The following is a 22,406-nucleotide window of genomic DNA, read 5'->3' as shown; positions in this document are numbered from 1 at the left end:
TATTCCCTTCAGTATTGCAATGGAAAAAGACTGTTCATCTTTCTGGTTGCTTTCAGCACAGTTGGTAAAAGGTGACAGTTGGGCTGATTTGATGGGAGACTAGTCTGTGTTAAAGGGGATTGAATGCTGTCACCACTGTGCTCCACATAAAAGGCCTTGAATCTATCAGGTGTCTTCTTCTGAAATACAAGCCTGAACTCAATTTAAATTTGAACCAAAGACTGAAGTCAAGAGCACTGTAATCCCATCCCACAATCAGCCAGCTTCAGAAGGTCTGCTGGTATGTTTTTGAATATAGGTCAGAGTGTGGATTTAATTGCTAACTGTAGTACTGACTCACTCTTTCTCTTATGTGCTCACGCACAAAATGCTTGTCAGAGTGTGAAACCTCTTTAAAGTGGCTCTGGGAACATTAAGTCCAAACAGATGCAACGATTACAACTCTGCTTTTAACAATGTCCTTCCTCCTGCTAGTTACTTGCTCCAGTCTAATGTGGTGGTAAGCCCTGGAGCTCAGCCTGTGGGACTGAGCACACTTTCTAAAGTACTGTGTGTCCTGTCCTCTTGTTCTTTCCACCTTCACCAGCTAAGTTGACTGAGTTGCATGCTAAGCCTTTCCCTTGTGGTTTTGGTGTTTTGTTTTGTTTTTTTCTCATTACAGCATGTTCATTCATTTGTTCACAGTCAGCTGTTGCCATATATTTTGTTTTCATTCCTTAGGTTTGAACTATAAAGTGCTGAGCACTTCTTAGCAAAGGGCTGCCATCATTTCACAGCTTGCACAGAACTCTGTAGTGTGCATGTGTGATACATGTGAATAGTCCACACTCTCACTTGCTTAAAAGGAAGACTCACTTCTGCCTGGCACTGTAGAAAAGCAGTCTGTATGGTTGGCAGTAGTTCTTTGGCCATGACATGCTTCATTAAATACCTCTTGTTTCCAGTCTTCCTCTGCTCTCCAGTGTTTGTGAATCTTCTGTGATTAATTTCAAGAATTTAGTTTAGAGCCTGCAGCTGATCAAAGTATTTCTGCATTTCTTTTGGTGTATATATAGGCTATTACTGCCATAATGGTGATCTGCCACTTCTTTTGTGCATGTTGGCAGTTTCTGGAGTCTTATTCTAGAGTGCGTTTCTACATTACTTTTTGGTGGATAGCAACATGAAATTCAATTTTTAGAAATGCTGCATGCCATGAATTTTTCCCTCTCTCAAAAGAATTTCAGCATATCTGAAAATTAGGCAAAATAAATCTGTGGGGTTTGCTCTTAGTAATAAATAACTCAGCAAAATGATTGCTTTCATGCTTCTTTTGTTGTAGTGTGGAGTTTCTTTTTTGAGCAGTGTAATTAAATGACACTTTTAATAACCTTCCTTCCTGGTTTTATTTCTTACCCTTTCCTCTAATCCCTGGTAATCACTGTGACACACCTGTTACAATGTCTGCTCCAGTGTGGCTTAGTTCATGTAAAGAAAAAAATCTATTTCTCTTGCTTTTGACACATTTTCTTACTGGATATCAGATGGAGCTTAGACCAGCTTTGGTTTCAGCTCTCTTTTTTTCTTCAGGAAAAATGTTGTTCAGTCTGTAATAGTCTGTCAAAACCAACTGATTTGGTGGAGGTGAAGGCATACATAGCTGGAATTTTCTCTTTTGCCATCAGATGGCTTCTACTGGTACATGAGGTGTGCCTCAGAGGGCAGTGCTTTGCTGCTGTGGGTAAGCAAGCTGTGTACCATATGCTGTTTTGGAGAACTGAGGCCTGCCACTGTGTGATTGCCTGTACACGTGTGTGTATATATATATATGCATGTTATACAGTAAGATATAATACACATATTAAGTTTTCATCAAATTCTTAAAGCGAATCACCTGCCAGATTTTCAGAAGGAGCCGATGAACAGATTTATGCTAACCATAAAAAAAAATTTAAATATTCTTCTTTTTTCCCCCAAATTCTTTCATTTTACTTTCCATCTGATCATGTTAAATGAAAATACTTTACATAGGAAGAATACTAGCCTAACTAATTTCTTTGCATATTAAGTTGATTTACAAAGTGTGGAATTATGTTATCTCTCCATCACTTTTCGAATTTTGTCAGAAATGGAAAAAGAGAAGGTAATTCTAGTCTAAAGGGAAGATTTGCTTGTAGTATATTTCTTCATAAAACCCTTCCTTCATATGAATTTAACATAGCTTGAGTTTCTTACTGTGTAGCTGTGTTTCAGGGGGAGTGTAACTCTATTACGTAGAATGTCCTCATTCATCCCATTCACACGGTTGTTCTACACACTGGGACATGTGTGTCTAGGATTCTGATATTGCTGGAACGTGCCTCGACTCTGCTCTGTGACTGTGGCTGTGTTCACACTTGTGCTAGATAATTTTTTAAAAATCCAAGAGGGAAGAAACACAAGCGAAAGTAACCGTTGATTTCCCAGGACCCTTGTACTTTTTGCTATGACATTGAAGTGCTGCTGCCAAACCAGTGCAATCTGTGCTGTTTGTGGGAGTGTTTGCAGCTGGCATATGATCTTCTTCGTAAGTTGCCCACATAGCTGCTGAGCACATTTTTTGACTTTATAAATTACTGAAATGATGCAGCGGTTCTGAAGTAGTTGCTTGAACTGTTTTGACACCTGCTATCCTGTAAGCAATGTTTTGTCCAAATTACATCAGAAGATGCTACACTGAATGTTTAATGGTGAAGAATCAAAGTTAAAAAAAATGGTGTGAAAAATGTGGAGTGGTAAAAAGAACAAAGATATTTTCAAGAGGTTTTAAAAAGGTAGATGTAAAGTCAAGCACATCCTTATATAGTCTGTGGTTCCTGAAAACAAACAAAAAACCCCCCAAAACCACAATGTGCAGAAGACACTGTAAACATTCAGCTTCTGCTGAAAGATACTAGTGAGTACTTTTTACCTTATAGCTACCTTGCAAATACCTTTATTACTTACATTTTTTTTATGGAGCCTCAGGTGATTTCACATTGACTAGTAGTATATATGTTCATATAAAAAGAAACAATGTCAGGTCTTGTTGTGAATATAATCCATAAATGTACTGTGATTAGAAGAGGAGGAAAAAAATACATTTCTTTCCTAAGGAATAAAAAAAATCTTTAATGTTTCTAAATGTTTTTACTTTCCTTTATTTATTTTTTTTTAATTAACCTGACATCATATAACAGAAAACAAGGGCATAGGACACATGTGCATCTTGAAAGTAGGATTTCTGCTGTTTTTTAATAGAAACTTTATTATAACATTAAGCTACAGCACATGCTGACATTTTGAAGTGATATATGAAATGTTAAGAAATTTGGCACATAACCAGTAAGATGGTTGTAGTAGGCCTAAGAGTTGTCTGCTTAAGCTAAGGAGTTTCTGAGCTGTAGGAACGAAGGAAGAAACTCTCATAAACATAGATAAAGGCCCTGAGGGCAGAAGATGTGGAACCATGGCGACAGAAGATAATGTGCATTGTATGACCCAAAGGATTAGGCCCAAGCCTTGGCCACAGAAGATAACAGACATCACACTTCAGATAAGGTGGGCAACGAAGGATTTAGTCAGAGGGGTCTGGCTTTTAGGGGCTGGCAATTTCGAAATTGGGGAAAAGGTGACGAGGAAGACTACTGGCCTTCATCCTGAAGACCCCCACCTGGAGGCGATGCACAGGCACAAGAGTAACATGATTGTTTTAAAACTGCTGATAAAGTTTTTTGAACTAACCACACCTTAATAGTAAATATGTATGTTTGTGTTGTGCAATCCTATGAATATGTATAAGGTACCTGCATTTAAGTGGTAAATCTAAGGGGCTTGGTGTGTACGCTTGTGGAGGAGTGATCCCCCATGCACCCAGCACTGCAATAAATAATGCCTGCTTTCTAAAGCTCTGATTCTGAGTATCAGAGAGTTTTTTCTTCAACCGGCTTTTTGGTATCAGAAGGTGGCCTTTGGCTGTAGGGAAAAAAGAAGTGTTGGTGATTTTCATGTGTGATGACTTTGAGTAATTTTACAGCCTCTTGTTTAATACCCTTTTGATTTCCAGTGTGCTCTGAGCTTAACTCATGCTGGTGTGTCTATCAAACAATTTATTTTATTCAGCAAAACAAGTTGATAGGCTGCTGTGTGTATAGGCTAGAGGAATAAAAAAATGACAATCAAGATGTAGAATGCATCCGGTTTTGCTATGTAGCTGCCAAGTTCCTGCTGGCATGTGAATACCTCCAAACTCCATGATTCCTCAGCCTTTATTATTTGTGGCAGTTTGGAAACCTTATTTCCAAAAAGAGAGAAAAGACCTAAGCAAACAGGGGAAGTGTAGATGATGGTGAAGAGGTAACTTCCTGCTGGAGCAAGAGACACGAGTCAGGGCCGTGCCTGCTGCTTAACCCTGGTCTCTGTTTGCACAGAGCTTCTTCCCATGTGGCAACGAAGCACTGTGCCTCAGCAGTATCTGCCACCACAAAGAGCTGCAGGAGATAGTCTGTATGAATTATTAGTTCAGTGGATATCATGAAATAGGTCTGATAGCATTCCTTGATGGATGAGAAGAACCAAAAATACCAATGGTCATACTTACCCGTTTAACTGCCACACATCCGTTATAAGGGTTCTGACCTTTCTGTTCATCAAAGTGCTTAAAGCACGGAAAGAGGGCCACCGACTTGCATGGCTTTGTCTTGTTCTGTTCTTAATGGGTAGCATAAAAAAACCCTCCTTAGCATGCTGAAATGGGCACTTAGCGATGTAAAACACATGACTTAGCCTGAATTCTGAGCTGTGCTTAAAGGTAGGATGTAGCACCCCAGTGGTGTGAGTCATTTGTAACCATTTACTCCTGGTGCTGTAGTTTCAGACCATGTCAAAGTAGATGGTTTTGTCTTCCTAAGGTCCCTGAGGCAGAAAGACCTCTTCTGCTGTCTCTCCTCTTCCTGTTGAGATCTTTGTTACTAACCGTTGTGTTTCTCTGTTTAATCAAATGTCCTAATTACAGTTTCCAGTATCTTTTTGATTGATGACTTAGACACCTTAACATTTTTTTTTTCTTTTTATAGAACTTATCTGGTTTCTTCTAAATCTGGGAAAAAAGCAGATCTTGTCACATCCCACATTCCCTTTCATGAATGCAAAAAAAAGTCTTCGGTTGTTCTCCTTTGAGCCATTATGTCAGATTTCCTTCACCCCTTTCTTATCCCCACACCTAGTATTCTTCTATTGACTTTGGCTCTTGCGTTGCAAGTTTTAGCCTCCTGTAATTTGAAAAAGAAAAAACCCCAAACCTTCACCACACATATGCAAATAGATTAATTAGGAACAGTTGCTTCTTATCTCCCTTTCATCTCCTAAGTTCTTTGTGTTAGTTCTCTCTGGTCACTCTCCTCCAATTTGAGTCAAAATCTTACTTTTCAGTCTCTCTTTGACACCTGCCACAGCACAGAAGCTGTCAGATGTGAAGCCTTTCTTTCCAGGCAGAGCTCAGAACTGATGCTTCGTCCTCATCATCCTTGTCTGATTAGCTCCTTTACTTTGCAAACCTGTAGTTCTTCCTCTTTTTCCCTGTTTTGCACCTTGTTTCTAGATAGTACTGCCTAACACACACTGAAGAATCACTTCTATGTTGTGAGTTCACCTCTGCTGTGGGGCTGATTTCTCCTGAACAGACTGGACCCTGAGTTTGTTTCTGACACCTTTCCATGGATCTCTGGCCTTCATTTCAAGTGGAACATGGTCAAAACAATTTCTGTTCCACTAAGCTTTCCCTGCTGTCTCTCCTCTTACTCACTGTAGACCATATTTTCCCCTTACCTATGAGAGCTGTGCCTCAGAGCATTGCTCTCCATCCTGGCCTTTCCCTCCAGCTTCAGTTCCAGACACTGTCATCTGTTTCCTTCAATTCCCCCCAGTGCTTTGACCTTGCCTCCATGAAAGCATCGTTCTGTCATGCATCAGGGAGGGGAATCAGGACAAGCAGAGGAGAGAATTGTTTCTCAGTACAGCTTTCCTGTTGGAAATGATGTGTACAGGTGAGTTAAATCAAACATGCTTGGTACAGTCCTTCACAGATGGGATTAACCTAATATGAGATTATTTAAGATCTCCTTGACATTTCCTCCACCTTTTTCTCTTGCCTGGAATTATCTCCAAGATATTTTGTCTTATGTGTATAACTATCATCTCTCAGGATCAGACGGGAGTATCCTATATAATTGCTTTTCTGCAAGCTCATGAGTTGACGGCAGCTCATCTATCCAGTTGGTACTTCATGTAATTTGTGGTATTGTGGTAACCTGTATTAATGCTATGGACTCTTACTAATTTGTGATAATTTTGCATTATATAAAACTAACTGCAGTCTGTTAAGAACAGGAAGTGCTAGTGCAACGGACACAAAACTCAGCTCCTGGCTTTAGAAGAATGGGTATAATAATGTTATGAAGGTCTTACTTCAAGAAAACTAATTTTATACAAAGCATCTGCCAGAGGTAGCTTCACTGAATAAAAGCCATTCCCTTGAGCTTTGGTGTGACTGCTGCTACTATGTAGAACTATTTATAGATCAAGTATTCAAAGGGTAAAGATGTTAATTAATCCTTGCAGATCCTTGTGCGGTAGGTATGTTTATAACTCTATCTTGTTAATGAAGGAACCGAGCCAAGGAGGTGAGGTGATCTGGCAAATGCTGTTCTGTACTAAATGAGAAACCAAGCCAATATGAGAACTCTAGAGCCCGTGGCTTCTAATTAGGGCAAAAAGGTGCTTCTTTGCCATGAAGTTCAAATATGTCACTGTTTGCCCTCACCCCAGACAGCAATGCAAATTAGACATTTAAAAGAGAGGAAGGCAATCACACTACAAACTATTGCAGACTGTGTCAGCTCAGCAATAGCAGGATGCTTCATTTTCACATCCTCAGTTGAAAAAACCCCACATGTTTAACATTATAAAATTCAAGTCTCATATTTCAGTCTGTAGAACTGATCCAGAATGTGTGGATCTGTTTTTCAGCCCTCTGTAGACTGTAAGAAACTGAAGACTGTGTGTGAAGATCATACTTTCCTTTTGAATTTACTGTAAAACCTAAGATTTTACCTGTGACATAAAGCTGCAAGATGATAATCTCTGTGCAAGCTTTGCATTAGCATATGGCATATGGGACTGATAATTCTTTCATCAACTCATTTGTAATTTAGAGTTCATGCTTTCTGTTGTTTTTGTTTTTGCAATAGCTTCACAGCATTATATAGCAAGCAAATGTAAGGGTGACAATCTTTACGGTTATTTCTCAAAGCTGCTTTTGAATCCAGTGGGAGATTTTGTCTGAGAAAGCATGGTGATGAGTCAGGTCACTTAAACAGTCATTTAAAGCATGTAATCTGTTAAAATTATTTTATTTCACAACAGATGTGATTTGCAATGAAGAGAGAATATTCTGTCCTGAAGTAGGTGAATTAAGGAATAATACAGCTACCCTACACAGAGGCTGTCATTCAAAGCTAATTATACAGTGTTAGGCTTTGCCAGTTTACTACAAAACTGGATGAGTACTTAGTAATTTGATGCTTTCTTTCTTTTTTTTTTTTTAATGTCGATATGGAGACAGTGTCATGTGGCCATTAAAATAATAATTTGGCATTTCAGGTTTGGTTCTTATAAATTCTTCTTGTGATTTATTGAATAGAAGACTTGGAAATAGCAAGGCACATTGATTAAGTCCTGGGAATCAGGCTCGGGAAAGCCGGGTGATACCAGTTCCTCAGGCTGCCTTGCAACAGAGCTTTGGCCAAGGCACCCCTCGCTGGGGCGTCTTTGTTTCCTTGCTCTATGAACTGATCAGGACTGTGCTGACCTCTGCTGTTAACAGCCTTTGTGGACCAGTGAGTACAGCTGCTGAGTACAGACTACCAGGTGGTATTAAAAAGATCTGTGGGGCCCCTAATAACTGCGTTTGGTTTTAATAGCACGTACAAACTGCCTTGACTGACTGAATATGGAAGAAATTCTCTTTTTCTAATGAGCAAACACTTTTTTCTGTGTGGGCTACTACTTACACAGAACTTTCCAAAAGCTTGTAGAGAGGAAATCGCTCTCTGCTCCTTGTGGATCCCAGTGTACTAAACCTAAGTACAAGCACAGTATAGAGCAGTGTAATGAGTCCTTAAAAAAACCCCACCCAAAGTCCAGTACAGTTTTAGCAGCCCTGAGTTAGACTTTTCAGGAGACTACCTAGTCTTATTAGTTTCTTTGTCATTTAAAACGGGTCTCACTGTGTCTTAGTTTTTCATACTAAAGTTATCTCCAAATACTTTATTTAATGGATTTGTTCAATGAAGGTTAGCCAAAGGACATGCTGAAAAGCAAACTGACTGAAATTAGTATTTTGGCAAGCCCTACTCAGGATGCCTCCTGTTCTAGCTGTGATCACACTTACTGTCCACAGATGTCCTGGAAAGAAGAGGAAGGTAGTCATTGATGTGGCTCCAAATCAATAAAGACTGGACTTTTACACTTTCTTAGAAACTTGGAAACACAGGTGAAGGCTAACCTGCTCAAAAAATCTCTTTTGCCTTTTTACCCTGCCTTTACAAAAAGAATAACCAGGATAGCTTAGAGTGACAACCCTTAGGTCTCTAAATACATATGAGTGTTCTGCAGAGAAGCTTTCAAAGTGGAAATAGTATGTGATAAGTTTATTGTAATCAAACTTCAAAGATACTCGAGTTGATCTACTTTGTGTTTTTACTGAAAAATATATCTGCCTTGATTATGTAAAGAAAGCCAGGCCATTAAACAAACTACCAAATAATCCCTTTTTCCCCAAACCAGAGAGAAACAGAAATGTTGTGGCTGGCCAATAATCTACAAATATTTTTTACTCTGTTCACATCGGTACAGCAGCAGGATACATCATTATTCGTCAACAGCTATCATGCTGTGAACTGCTCAGTTTGTCCTCTACTTCTTGTGGGGTTCCTCACAGAAACTCCTGTGACTCCTCTAGAGAACCAATGGCACTAATGTCACAAGAATTTTGATGAAAAAACATGAACTGTGTAGCCCTGCCTTAGCCTTTATACACCAATAAATGAAAAAATGTCATCCCTGTCACTTGTATAACCCTAAAGAAAGTCATCAGACTAATCCTGCTAGGTTACTTTAAGCTGTAACTGTACTTTCAGAAAGATTGTTTTAAATCTATAGACAAGTAGGAGTAATATTGTATTTTTTATGACCACTTGCTTAAAGGGATCTTTGCTAGCCTCCTCTAAGGTGAGAGAACATTGTTCCTGCAGAACAATGCAGGAAAATGCAGAAATGAGAGCATTTTCTAAGAAACCTAGTGCTTTTTACAGCATCTGTTACTGAGTTTTAGTTGTATTTTGGAAATGCAGGACACACTTTCTTTTCAGCAGGGACTTTGTTAATAAATTTTGAACTTAACAAATGAACATAGAACAAAAAATTGTTTTGTCACAGGGGAGGTAGCAAAATGGTATAAACTGCATTTTAATTCCTTTCACCTTATGATACTCAAATATACTTAGGATTTGTTTGTTTCTTTTCTAGAAACAGTCCTATACAAAGGAAACAATGGGCAGGTGAGTATCTGTGTTTGCCTTGCCTTTTTCTGGAGAGAACAACAAGGCTGAGTTGTGACATTCTGTAACCTTTTCTCTCTTTTTATTGTCAGCTCCTGCACTGACTGGTCATGTGGGTAAGTAGTTTTCCCTTTTTAAAGGCTCCTGATAGGTCCTTTCTCTAGTTCTTGCTGCTACTGGAATTGATTCATGCACCTATGATGAACAAAATTCACCTTTGTGCAAAAGGGCATGTAGAAGAGTGTTGTGGAGAGATCCTGCGGTTCTTGCGTGGGAACCTCTGTCCTGGCATGCTTGGCGTGCTCAAAATATCTCAGCAAGTCTGGGGCTTGTACTTTTGCTTATGTCATCACCTTGTTGGCTGTTGGGCACAGATGCAAGCTGTTTACCTGAAGAGGTTTAGTGGGGGAAATCTATTTTGGGAGAGAGATATATCCATAGATACTTGTCTTCTGGTTATCCTGAGAACCTTTCCCAAAGGCTTTAAGATAGTCCTGGTCATTGTTACAAAAAACAAAAAAGTGGAATGTTTTTGAAGTGCTTTTTAAAGAAAACTTTTTGAGAGAGGTGTTCTAAAAACAGCTACAAGGGAGTTGGCTGCTTGGGCTCCTCACACTCCTAACAAGGCAATAAAAATGAAAACTGGTCTGAATTGTGGCTTTTTTTTTTTTTACCAAAGCAAACCTGAACTTAACCTGGTATTTTCATGTCTTTGAACTGAAATGAAAACCAGTTCAAATTATTACTCCATTCCTACTCAGAACTTAATCTAAGCTGTTATTTTTAGAGCAATTCAAACCCAAACAACCTAGTGCTGAACTCATCTGAAAAACTGGCAGGTTCAATTCCCTGCTTTACAAGCCACATAAAGCTATGATAAATATGAGTAATTAATTTACAGGGAAGAGTAATCACTTGACAGACCTTAACACACACACACCCCACCCCACCCCAACTTCCCAAATTAGGTATCCTCATAATGATTTCATAACCACAACATTGTATGTTAAAATTAATAATGTTGAGACAATAAGGACAAAATGATTCCTAAGAGACTGTTTTCTCTCTGTCCTGTTGAGCTGAACAAAAGCACTCCCTAAAGCCTTCTGGTCAACTGGGTAGTGTACATCTGTTCAGAACTTTTCTCTGTTGAGAATAGAGCATTGACTAAACTTTTATATGCTTTTCTTGTCAAAGAGAAAATTAAAACAAATAATAAAAATCTTGTCCCTGTAAACCTTGTGGGTCCAATTCTTTCTTATTAGCACCGGTCATTCTCCAGACTGGCTCTTTACACGAATGGAACCACATCTTATTTATCAGAAAGTGTGAATTCAGAGATACAGTTATCTCAGTTTGAATGTCAAAGACTCTGAAAAAATTAATCTTTCTGAAGAAGTTTGGGTTTGAAAACCTATTGTATCCCTTTATGTGATCATTCAGGAAATCTAGTAAATGCAGAGAGGAGTTAGAGTAAACACTAATCCAGAGTCACTGCATGCACTGGGCTAAACAACCTAACAATACAAAAAGTTCAACATTTGACTGAGAGGTGGATCAGAGTGATTAATGTGGTACTTTTGTACAAAGTTATCTTATCAAGTGCTTTGTGACAGGCATTAAAGGGGTTCCAGTAGACAACTGGCAAACTTCATCCAACTTAATTCACTGTGGGGCTGTATTGCATCTGTCTCAAAAATACACTGCTTTTATCCCAGTATATATTACTTCAGATTGTTCATAGCTTTAGGATGGGATCTTTGTTATCACAGTCAGTTTAAACTTTGGTTTTACTATATCTTTTCCTCTAAAAGTTGTCTTGTGCTTGGATAGTATAGTGTTGGTTTTACTATATCTTTTCCTCTAAAAGTTGTCTTGTGCTTGGATAGTATAGTGTTTTATAGCATAAAGAGAGTGATATGGGACTGAATCAATGACACAGAAGCAAGCAGATTTGCTCTGGATAATGGAGCATCAGGAATAAATTCATATAAATTATTTTGGCAATATTAAAAAACCCAAAATTATCCTAAGAGTGTTCTGGACATCTTAGAGTATTTGTAGTTAAAGATGTGAAGTCTGTGAGCCAGAGTCATATAAAAACACAGCCATGATTGGCTGTGATGGGTAGAAGATATCTCATCTAACTTTAGACATCTTCCATCAAGAGGAGTGAGCAAGTGTCCTGGTTCAGCTAGGATAGGGTTGAGTTTCCCTAGCAGTGGGAAGGGAGTCAGGTCCGGGCGCCCAAGCACGGGAACAGTTTGTGTGTGGCTTTTGTCCCTGAGAGCACACGCGATGAGGCTGCTCTATCCTGTTGGTATAGCTCTGTATATCTTTTGTCCTGATCACTGTTATTACTGCTTATTGCGATTGTTGTTGTTTGGTTTATCATTTGTTACACTATTGTATTAATTTTTCCTCGTCCCAACCCTGGGGTTTGTATCTCACTCCCTGCCCTGTCCGGTCTGAGGGTGGGGGAGGGACAACGGCATCGTGGTCTCGGGTCCCGGCAGGGCCTGAGGCACCACAGCAAGCCATCTCAGTATTGCCAACAGGCAAGGTCATTATTTCCTGCAAAAATATACTAGACCTCCCAGTACACATCAGAATAAAATGAAGACCTTTTAAAATGTTCCACAATAAGACAAAGTAACCAACCCAGGATCAAGTCCAGTCCCTAAGGCCCAGTGTGGGAAACCCAGCATCGCGTCCCTCCTGCACAGGAGATGTGAGCGGGTTCTGCCGCTTCCTGGGCAGAGCTGCTGTTGTGCAGGGAAGGGCTGATCCAGTGCAGGGCGATGCTGTGATTTGAATGTGGCTGTCTCACCTCCCCACTGTGCCATCTGTGTCAGGACAGGGAACTGCTTCTCATGTCTCAAGGGATGGCAGGGCTGCACTAACGCACCAGCTTTGGGTATCTAGATGATCAGGTGAGGCTCCCACGTGGTCAGAGAAGGGACAGGCTTCTCCAGAGGATGCCTTGAGGCAGAGATCTAGCAGGGGTACTCTGACTCGTTCTCTGGTGAACTCGTTTTTCTGATGAATGTGCAGAAGTAGTCATTTCAGCTGGAGGCCTAGCATTAGGCCTATTTCTCAGTCTGTTTTCCCACTGATAAGAACATAGAAAATTTTGCCTTAAGTTTGTTTTCTAGAGCATAGCCCAGGCACAAAAAGCTAAAAAAGTTTTTTTCTTTTTACAAGCTTTGGCTAATCTTTTTTTGCGGTGCAACAATTGTTTATGTGAAATGATTTCTTAATTTGGGGCTGATCTGGAATGGAAGACAGGGACTTGATATCTGCTGGTTGTTTTAACTACACTACCTTTCTAGATTAAAGCAAAACTATGCTGAACTATGAACATCTGTAGAATTGAAGCTGTGACTTAAATAATTTAATGCATCTCATAATCCTACATCAATGTCAATACTGTGTCTCTGTCTAGCTGGAAAAAGCTGGTTTCAGCTAGTTAATGCTAGGGTAGTTTTTGTGTATCCTACAGAAAAGTGGCTTATACTTGCATGATTTACTTCCCAGAATAACTCGCAATCTGGCTTTACTGACAATTGTGTAACAGCAGGATGAAAGTTTGTTCCTGTAAGACTAGTGCATGCGTTCATGTAGGTTAAATGCTCAGCTAGACTGGCCTTTTAAGGAACTGAGGGATTAAACTAAGTACTACTGAGGAGAAAAACCTCAAAGGAAAAGTAATATATGGGATATAATCCAGATGTGTATAGAGCAGCCCACTGGACATTGTAGAGTTTTGCACCAGTTGGATGTGTGGAAGCACTACATTATCTAAAGACTTTTAATGATTGCTTTATTCAGTAGGCCATTGGGACTTTGCATGATGCTCTCTTAATATTATGGAGTATGTCTCATAACAATAACACTGTCATTTTGTCTAATTCCTGGAGGGTCGAAAGTCAGATCTTGAGATGCAACTGAAAGCAAAGGAGTAAGCACAAAATTGCTGCAGTAGAAAACTAGAGCTTTTAGGTCATAGCCTTGCTTGAGTGATGCATACACATTAACATACTGAAGAAAAGATAAGGAGTGTGAGATAGTTGAAAAGGATGAGTATAATGCACTACTTTTTCACTTCTTCAGAAATGGCTATTAATGTCAAATGAAATAAATAGAAGCATGTGTCATTTCTGACTGGTACTTGCTGAAATTAGTCACAATAAATTATGTCTGGACCTTTGTTCTGTCAATGTTCTCTGCTTCGAACTACATTAGTAAATTTAGGTTCCATATTTCATCAGTGGTGGCAGCAATGGTTGGTGATGTATCCACTTAAATTTTGTACCTTTTACCTAAATGTGCTTCATGAAAGAAAAAGAGTTTGTCTTCTGTGCTGAGATCATTTCAACAGTTCAGCAGTTCTGCCTGCAGTGAAGTAAAAACATACCTGAGCTCCTTTACTGTCTGCATGTGGACTTGGCAATGACATTGCTCGTTTCAGAAAATTTTTGAGCATCTGCACCCCCTGTGAAGAGTTCCACACTGCTCCTTTTCAGTTGTGTATTTTCTTTTGTTCTCCCTACTGTCAGGCAGCAAATATAAAAGGTTTGTCCTGCTTTAATTAAAACCAAAAGAAGTCAAAATTCAAGAACTACCTAAATGAAAATTAAGATAAATGCAAGTACAATTTAAAAGGAAAAGAATCTTAATACACAGCTCAGTCTTGCATTCTGTACTTGCATAAAAATACTTCTGAAATTGCATGCTTACTTAGTTCAACAATGTGTGATTAAAATATTTAAAAAGGAGAAAATCAGGCCATAAAATGAGTTTCCCTTCATCGTGCAATAAGACCATTGAAATAATATTTAAGAAAGATAAATGCCTGACACAGCAAATTAGACTTTATGACATTCAAACTGATAAACAATGAGATCAATCATTGATAAACTGATAGATGTTCAGAATGTGTAGTACAAATCTGAAGATGTTACCTTCTTCAACCACAAAGTTGAGTTTGTGTTAAACCTTGAGAAGCAACATAGAGAAAAATCTGAATAATACCTCTATAAAACTCCAGGGGGAGATGGTGGGGTGGTGGTGTGTGTGTGAAATGGTATCACCAATGCCCCATTTGACAGGTCCTGTGTGGTATTTCTCCTTAATAACACAGCATGGCTGCACATAAAGAACTTGCTTAGGCTCTACAGTTGCCTATGAGTCGATGGGACTCTGTATATGCTTTGGTGGACTGGAACCTATCGAGTCTTTTCCTGACATGACTGATGTCACACAGAAGTACGTACCATGGGGTTTGAAAAAGGGGAACATAGGCTATATTTTTGAGCTGTGTTTGCTGTATTAATATATATATAGGCTGTCCATAAGCACTGTTTGCTTCAGATCAACTTCTGAGGCCCTTATAGGTCTCATCTTACACCAGCCTAGGTCTTGGTGTCTAACAGAGCTGTGTGATCTGAAATGGGTTGTTTCTGACAAGGAAACTCGGTGCAGTGTTGTTCGTTCTGCTTAGACATCTGCTTGTGTATATTCCTTCCTGCCTCTCCATACACATGTGTATGTTTTTTATATTTTGCTTACTCCTCAGACAAGGTGGCCCAGAGCATCACTCATGCAGGTAGGACAATAGAAATTACATTTCATATATATGTGTCTCAAATTCACAAAAAGCTCTTGCCAAAATACAGTCCCTCCACCTGGAGTGGCTTGCTTGTGTAGGTAGTTAAAAATAAAGCCTGGGCCCTGGATTAATTCTGGGGGAAAAAAAAAATCCCTTATATTTTAAATGGTTTGACTGAAGGCAAATTTGAATCTGTGTTTACCTTGAAAAGCTGTGTGTTCAGGCAAATCAATATATGCATTGTCCTGTGCATTTTGATTGACTTCCTTAGAGGTGCCTAGTACTATTGCTGCCTTTTGAGGTGATTAATAAAGGGGGCATTTTGAAAAATTAAAATGTTAAGGGGAGTAGAAGGCAAAAAGAAATGGATGCAAAAAGAAAGCAAACCTCAGTGTTCTGGTAAAGCAATGAAAAAACAATGTTGTCCATAAAGTGAGGTTGATTATAAAAGTTTCTTAAAACAGTATTTTTATCCTCCTGAGAAAAAGTGGGAATAATTAATTTGAACAAATTCAGTACCTGACTGGTCTTGTTTGGTTAGATTGATTAGGGTTTCGCTAGGTGTTATTTAAGCCCTTGACTTTACATTTTCAGCCAGATGTGAGCTAGAATTTTGTCCAAAGATCAGTTAGCTCTTGGGCGCTTGTATTTAAAACCCCCTTAGTGCCAGTAAGAATGCATTACCTGGCCTTGACAAAGAGTGTGGCCTGTTGCTGCTTAAGGTGACAGGTTTGCTATGCTGTAAAGGAGAGCGACCTTATTCTCAGCTCACTTTTCAGCATTCTCATGTTGCCCTGTGGCCCAGTTTGGTCTGTGGTTGCCACTATGTGGCTAACCTGGTGCCTAAATTGATGTTACTATGCGAAGCGCCCTGTTGGAGAGCTGCCACTCATGTGAGTCAGTGACCGAGAGAGTCCTCTGGGACCTTTGAAACGTGGAGAATTTTATTTTGATACATCTATCGCTGATAATCTAATCTAGAATTAATACTTTACTCTAGAAAGCTAATTTTAGGCTTTTCCACTTGTAAACTGCTGCTCCTTTGAAAGTGTATGTACCATAGCATTCTCTCTTGTTTTTCTTGTATACTTTGAGGATTTTTCTTTTAAAACTCAAGCAACTTAGTTTAAATTGATCTTGTTTGGTACATTGGCAAACACAACTGTACTGGGTGTGGGTGCCCAGATGCTGGGGGTGGGGGGAGCTGCAGGGTGGCCTCTGTGAGGAGAGGCCAAGGCTGCCTCAAACTGGGTACAGCTGGTTCCGGATGGCTCCAGTGGACCCACTGCAGGGCACAGCTGAGCCCCTTGGTGATGGCGTCGTCGTCTTGGGGGTAAAAACACTGCACAGGGAGAGGCGGAGGGAACAACAAAAAAGAAGAAATGGTGGGATAGGGAACACCAAGGTCCAAGGGGGAGGAGGCACTCCACAGCAGAGCAGGTATTCCCTGCAGCCCAGGGAGGACTCACACTGGAGCAGGTAGACATTTTCTGAAGCATCTGCTGCCCCTGGAGAGCCCACACTGGGTAGAGGAGTCAGGAGATAAGCTGAGCCTGGAAAAGGGTGGAGGATCGGTGATGGTTTAGCATTTATCTGCTTCTCACTACCCAAACCTATTTAAATAAGCAATAAATTAATTTTCCCCAAGCTGAGTCTGTTTTGCCTGTGGAGGTAGTTGGTAAGCAATCTTCCTGTCTTTGTCTTGACTCAAAAGCTTTTTCATCTTATTTTCTCCCCTCTCATAGAGAAGGGGGAGTAAGAGAGCAGGCAGACCTGTGTTTGGCCCTTAGCTGAGGCTAACCCACTGCAGAATTGGGTGCTCAATTCAGTTGGTCGGATAGTCACTTAGGTCCTTTTGACGTGCCCTAAGTTACAGCACACACCTGTGGAAGGCTGACAGGGATGGCGTGGGAGCCCTGGGTGACCTGTGCCTCCTGGGGCAGCAGCTGGAGGTCAGGAGTGCTGGAGGCCCCTTGAAGAATATTAGGCACTCACCCGTGGGCAGCTGGATCAAGTTCTGGGAGTCTCAGGTTGAGCTCTGAGCCTACCACAGCAAGTCATGTTTCTCACTGTCCCCTTCTAAAGAAAAGGGGAGTGATACGAGGCTTAGCTAATGTTTATATATGGATTTAAGCACTTCAACTGAACAGAACATTAGAAATCCTGTAGCAGAGTTGTTCCACTGCACATCACTTGGCTTTTTTTGAGTTTTTATTCTGGCCTTAGTTACACTAAACAGTCTGTAATAAGTAAAATCCCATATTGTTTCACCTCTCCTGAAAAGTAGAATCATATTTTTTTCTGAACATACTATCATTAAACATGATGCACTAAAATGCTTTAGTTACTGATGCTGTAATTTGGTGAGACTCTGGTATAGATATAATCTAATGCCTATTGAAATTGGTAAGACTAATGCATCCTTGGAGTCAGGTGAATTCCCTTGGGAAGTTGCCTTGAAGGATATGGGAGTCCAGGAAGGCTGGACATACTTCAAGAGCGAAGTCTTAAAGGCAAAGGAGCAGGCTGTTCCCGTGTGCCGGAAAACAAGGAGACATGGTAACTACGGCTGAGGAAAAGGCTGAGGTGCCCAACACCTAGTTTGCCTCAGTCTTTAGCCGTGGAACTGGCTGTTCCCTGGACACCCAGCCTCAGGAGCTGGGAGATGGGGAGGGGAAGCAGACTGAGGTCAGTGCAGTTGAAGAGGAGGTGGTCAGAGACCTGCTGCACCACTTGGGTGCACACAGGTCTGTGGGACCGGATGGGTTACACCCAAGGGTGCTGAAAGAGTTGGCAGATGTGCTCGCCAAGCCGCTGCCCATGATTTACCTGAAATCATGGCTAACTGGGGAGGTCCCATTGGACTGGAGGGTGGCAAATGTGACACCCATCTACAAGAAAGACAGAAAGGAGGGTCCAGGAAACTATAGACCTGTCAGTCTGACCTCGAGTGCCAGGGAAGGTCATGGAGCAGGTCATCTCGGGTGCCATTAAAAGTCATATAATGGACAACCAGGGTATCTACGCCCAGTCAGCATGGCTTTATGAAAGGCAGGTCCTGCCTGACAAACCTGATCTCCTTCTACAACAGGGCGACCTGCTTATTGGAGGAAGGAAAGGCTGTGGATGTTGTTTACCTTGACTTCAGCAAGGCCTTTGACACTGTTTCCCACAACATTCTCCTGGCAAAACTGGCTGCTTGTGGCTTGGATGGGCACAGGCTTTGCTGGGTAAAAAACTGTCTGGATGGCCGGGCCCAAAGAGTTGTGGTGAACGGAGTTAAATCCAGTTGGCGGCCGGTCACGAGTGGTGTCCCCCAGGGCTCGGTGTTGGGGCCACTCCTGTTTAACATCTTTATTGATGATGTGGATGAGGGGATCGAGTGCACCCTCAGTCAGTTTGCGGATGACACCCAGTTGGGTGGGAGTGTTGATGTGCTCGAGGGTAGGGAGGCTCTGCAGAGAGACCTGGACAGGCTGGAGCCATGGGCTGAGGCCAACTGGAGGAGTTTCACTAAGGGCAAATGCCGGGGGCTGCCCTTGGGCCACAACAACCCCCAGCAGCGCTCCAGGCTTGGAGAGGAGTGGCTGGAGAGCTGCCAGTCAGAGAGGGACCTGGGGGTGTTGATTGACAGCCGGCTGAACAGGAGCCAGCAGTGTGCCCAGGTGGCCAAGAAGGCCAATGGCATCCTGGCTTGTGTCAGCAATAGCGTGGCCAGCAGGGACAGGGAAGGGATCTGACCCCTGCACTCAGCACTGGTGAGGCCGCCCCTCGATGACTGTGTTCAGTTTTGGGCCCCTCACTACAAAAAGGACATTGAATGACTCGAGCGTGTCCAGAGAAGGGCAACGGAGCTGGTGCAGGGTCTGGAGCACAGGTCATAGGAGGAGAGGCTGAGGGAACTGGGGGGTTTAGTCTGGAGAAGAGGAGGCTGAGGGGAGACCTCATCGCCCTCTACAGCTCCCTGAAAGGAGGTTGCAGAGAGCTGGGGATGAGTCTCTTTAACCAAGTAACAAGCGATAGGACAAGAGGGAATGGCCTCAAGTTGCACCAGGGAAGGTTTAGACTGGATATTAGGAAGCATTTCTTTGCAGAAGGGGTTGTTAGGCATTGGAATGGGCTGCCCAGGGAGGTGGTGGAGTCCCCATCCCTGGAGGGGTTCCAAGAGTAGGGTTGACATAGCGCTGAGGGATATGGTGGAGTTAGGAATGGCCAATGTTAGGTTAGTGGTTGGACTGGATGATCTTCAAGGTCTTTTCCAACCTAGATGATTCTGTGATTCTGTGAATTTAATTGGAAAATATTTCATCTGACCAATTAAGCAATAGTTTTTATTTCAGTTGTAGGATGATAAACAAGTAAGGAAACTAAATCCCTCTAAAATATAATAATTTTAAGAAAATCTAAATCCTTTTAATGTGAGTTTTTGTTGTTTGTTTTTTAGCAGAAAGAAGCTGATGTTTTTTGAATGAGTTACTTGTGGCTCTTTATATGTGTGATGGCAATGGCAGAGAGAATAGCAGAGGATATCTTGTCTAAATTATACTTGCTAGTAAAATCTGGCTTTCCGGTCTTAGCAATCATTCCAAGATTTATTGAGGTTGTCAAAGAATCAGTACAGTTATCTTGCACTGTGCTGGTTGAGAACAGGTACCAGTGTCCACAAGATGGAAGCAGACACAAATAACTGTATATATCAAAGCCTGCATATTGCTCATCGACTTCAGTTGTTCAAGAAAATACATGAAGGTACTGTTTAAACTCTTAAATAAGTATTTTTTTGCTTTGTTCATCTAGAGATTATTCTGGTTTTCATTAATATTTTCTAATTGTTACGTAGATCTCACCCTGTCAGTTTAACATTTCCTGAACTTACAAATTCCACAGATTTTTCTTCAGGTTTGTTTATTGGTGAGTGTTATGTGTCTGGGAGAGGCAGAGGGAGAAAGTGAGATATTAACTCTGTGAAACTAATCATATGTTGGATCATATGCTTGTGCATTGGTATCTTTAGTATGTAACTTTGGATCTGGTTACCTGGCTGGTGCTGGAAGCCTTTGTTTTTTTGAGTGATATAGAGACAGATTATATGTCCCGAAGGAGGGAAAATATCCATCAACTTTGACAGAAGTTTTGCTTGAGGACAGATGGCAAGACCAGTCATCTAGTATGTGAATCAAAAATTAAACTTGGCAAGGCTAGGAACCGTGGCTCACATAGTATCAGTGCTTGCATATATTACAGTGAAGACTCCTTGATACTGTGCTTATTTTATGGCACAAGTATGACCACCAATAAAAAAGGAGTTCCTTTAGAAGTGAGAGAAATATCTCAATGCAGTGAACTTCAATGATTTTTCTGAAGTCTGAAATTCAGTTTCTCTCCAGCACTTAAACTTCCAATCTTATGGATTGGGCTGTATATATTAAAAATATGTCAAACCTGAAAAATCAATTTTCTTCATTCAGGAAAGACTTGTTTCTGTCAGAGCATGTTTTCCACTCTTGGTAACTTGACAGTTGCTCAAGGCTTACAGATTTGGCCTCAAGGACATTGGGTTTACTGTAAGAGGCATGTCAAAGTTGTTAGTTTTAATTCAGACTGACAGTCTTAATCTGATTTTTATCTGAAATGTTTTTCTTTTTCAAATTTGGCCTAGAGTTGTTTTATGTGTGTGTGAATGCAATAATTGGATTTGGAAACTAATGCCTTTTGACGATTTCCAAATAAGCAGAGTAAAAGTCATGCTGAAGAGAACCCATCTTCTTGCAGTGATTTCAGTACAGTTATGATGTTTCAGTGCACTGGAGAATATTTCAAAAACTGAGCATTTATAAAATATTACAGGTTATCTTTGTGTTTTATCTCTGGTCTTCACACTTCCTTTACAGAGCTGCTAGAGGGCAAAATGTGTTTTTGGGCGGGACTCCAAGTCAGTTGGAATATAAGGAGGTTGGCCACCTGGAGAGTCAACCAATGCATTGTGTGATGCAAGTGACCCAGTATCTAAGGTGCAAAATATAACTGAAATATTTCAAAGCCTAATTTTTATGAAGTTATCAGCAAAGTAGTATAATGAGAAATTTCTTCTGCAAACACACTTTTTGCTGTGGCAGCAGAATCACAGATAACTCAAAACCTAATATATCTACCTCAGCATGTCCAACTTCAATTTCTGGTTTTATTTTTATTTAGCAGTAGTGGAACTCCAACTCCAGCTCCAGATGCTGATGCCACCACATTAAGAGGTCAGTTTTCATCTAACTCCTGTCAAGGCTGATTCTGAATTACTAGAAAATTGAGAAATTCAATGCTGTTTGGATTTCAGAGAGAACTGTGATTTTTTGCATCTCAAATAATGCTGTTTGAGATCTGGAGATCACGTTTTAGGCTGACATTATTTTGTTATTGTATGAAACATGAAAATCCTACTTGAGAAATTAGTTCTCTACACTTTTTACTGCACTTAACTTTATGTTCCCCGAAATACATTTGTTTAGACAGAACATTAGCATTTTATTCTGATTAGTGTATTTGATACTTCTCCTCAGGCTCTTCAGGTGTTTCCTGTGTTGTTTCAATCATCAAGATGGGAATAGGAATCAAATTTTACTGTTGGTTGATGCTTGCTGAACTGCTTTCTCTGTGTATCTACATCTACATGGCTATTAAAAAAAAACCCTGCAAATAAAATAATACTGCTCTCTTTCAAACTCAGATGCAGCTGCCAATGTACCTCCCCCTCATGAGATCTCTGCTGGGAGTCTTGCGGGTGGTGCCACCTATGAGACTGAAGAAGCAGACATTACTGTGAGTGTTTTTTTTTCATTTGGTTCAGCATTCTGATGCCTTTCCTAAATAATATTGTTTATGGTCATTTGCATTTCCTAGTACTTAAAGGTGGCATTAGCATAGTGAAATTATTTTTATGAAATTAAGATTTCATAAAAACAGGGCATAAGCTTTAGAAAGTTTTAAAATAATTTCCTGGGTAGGTATTTTTTCATTTGCAGAAGCTTTGCAGTGCCACTTCCCTGACAGTGAGAGACAACAGATCAGCTGAGCTATCAGGCGGGATTTTGCTAGTGACATAGGACTAGACAGGGAATGCCAAGGGCTTCTGAGAACTCCAAGAAGAATGTGGAGCATTATTATTCCTACGGAAACACAGTACACCTTAA

General features: G+C 40.6%; 1 protein-coding gene across 7 annotated transcripts in view; it reads left to right on the top strand.

Annotated features, from left to right (window-relative positions):
- IMPG2 (interphotoreceptor matrix proteoglycan 2) overlaps window positions 1-22,406 on the top strand; it is a 64,142-nt gene that overhangs the window by 14,501 nt on the left and 27,235 nt on the right. For 3 of the 7 annotated variants that reach the window (XM_074898296.1, XM_074898273.1, XM_074898290.1), the window contains exons 4-8: window positions 9,583-9,614; window positions 9,707-9,730; window positions 15,193-15,222; window positions 21,421-21,473; window positions 21,944-22,035. In XM_074898296.1, coding sequence (XP_074754397.1) covers window positions 9,583-9,614; window positions 9,707-9,730; window positions 15,193-15,222; window positions 21,421-21,473; window positions 21,944-22,035 — 231 coding nt within the window. The remainder of the gene's footprint in view (window positions 1-9,582; window positions 9,615-9,706; window positions 9,731-15,192; window positions 15,223-21,420; window positions 21,474-21,943; window positions 22,036-22,406) is intronic. The other 4 variants (XM_074898281.1, XM_074898324.1, XM_074898314.1 and 1 more) reach the window with 4 other exon arrangements.

This window comes from Athene noctua, chromosome 1, assembly GCF_965140245.1.
Source record: "Athene noctua chromosome 1, bAthNoc1.hap1.1, whole genome shotgun sequence".
Classification (NCBI taxonomy): Eukaryota; Metazoa; Chordata; class Aves; order Strigiformes; family Strigidae; genus Athene; species Athene noctua.
The sequence above is the reverse complement of the archived record's forward strand: the minus strand, read 5'-3'. Positions and strand labels throughout refer to the sequence as shown.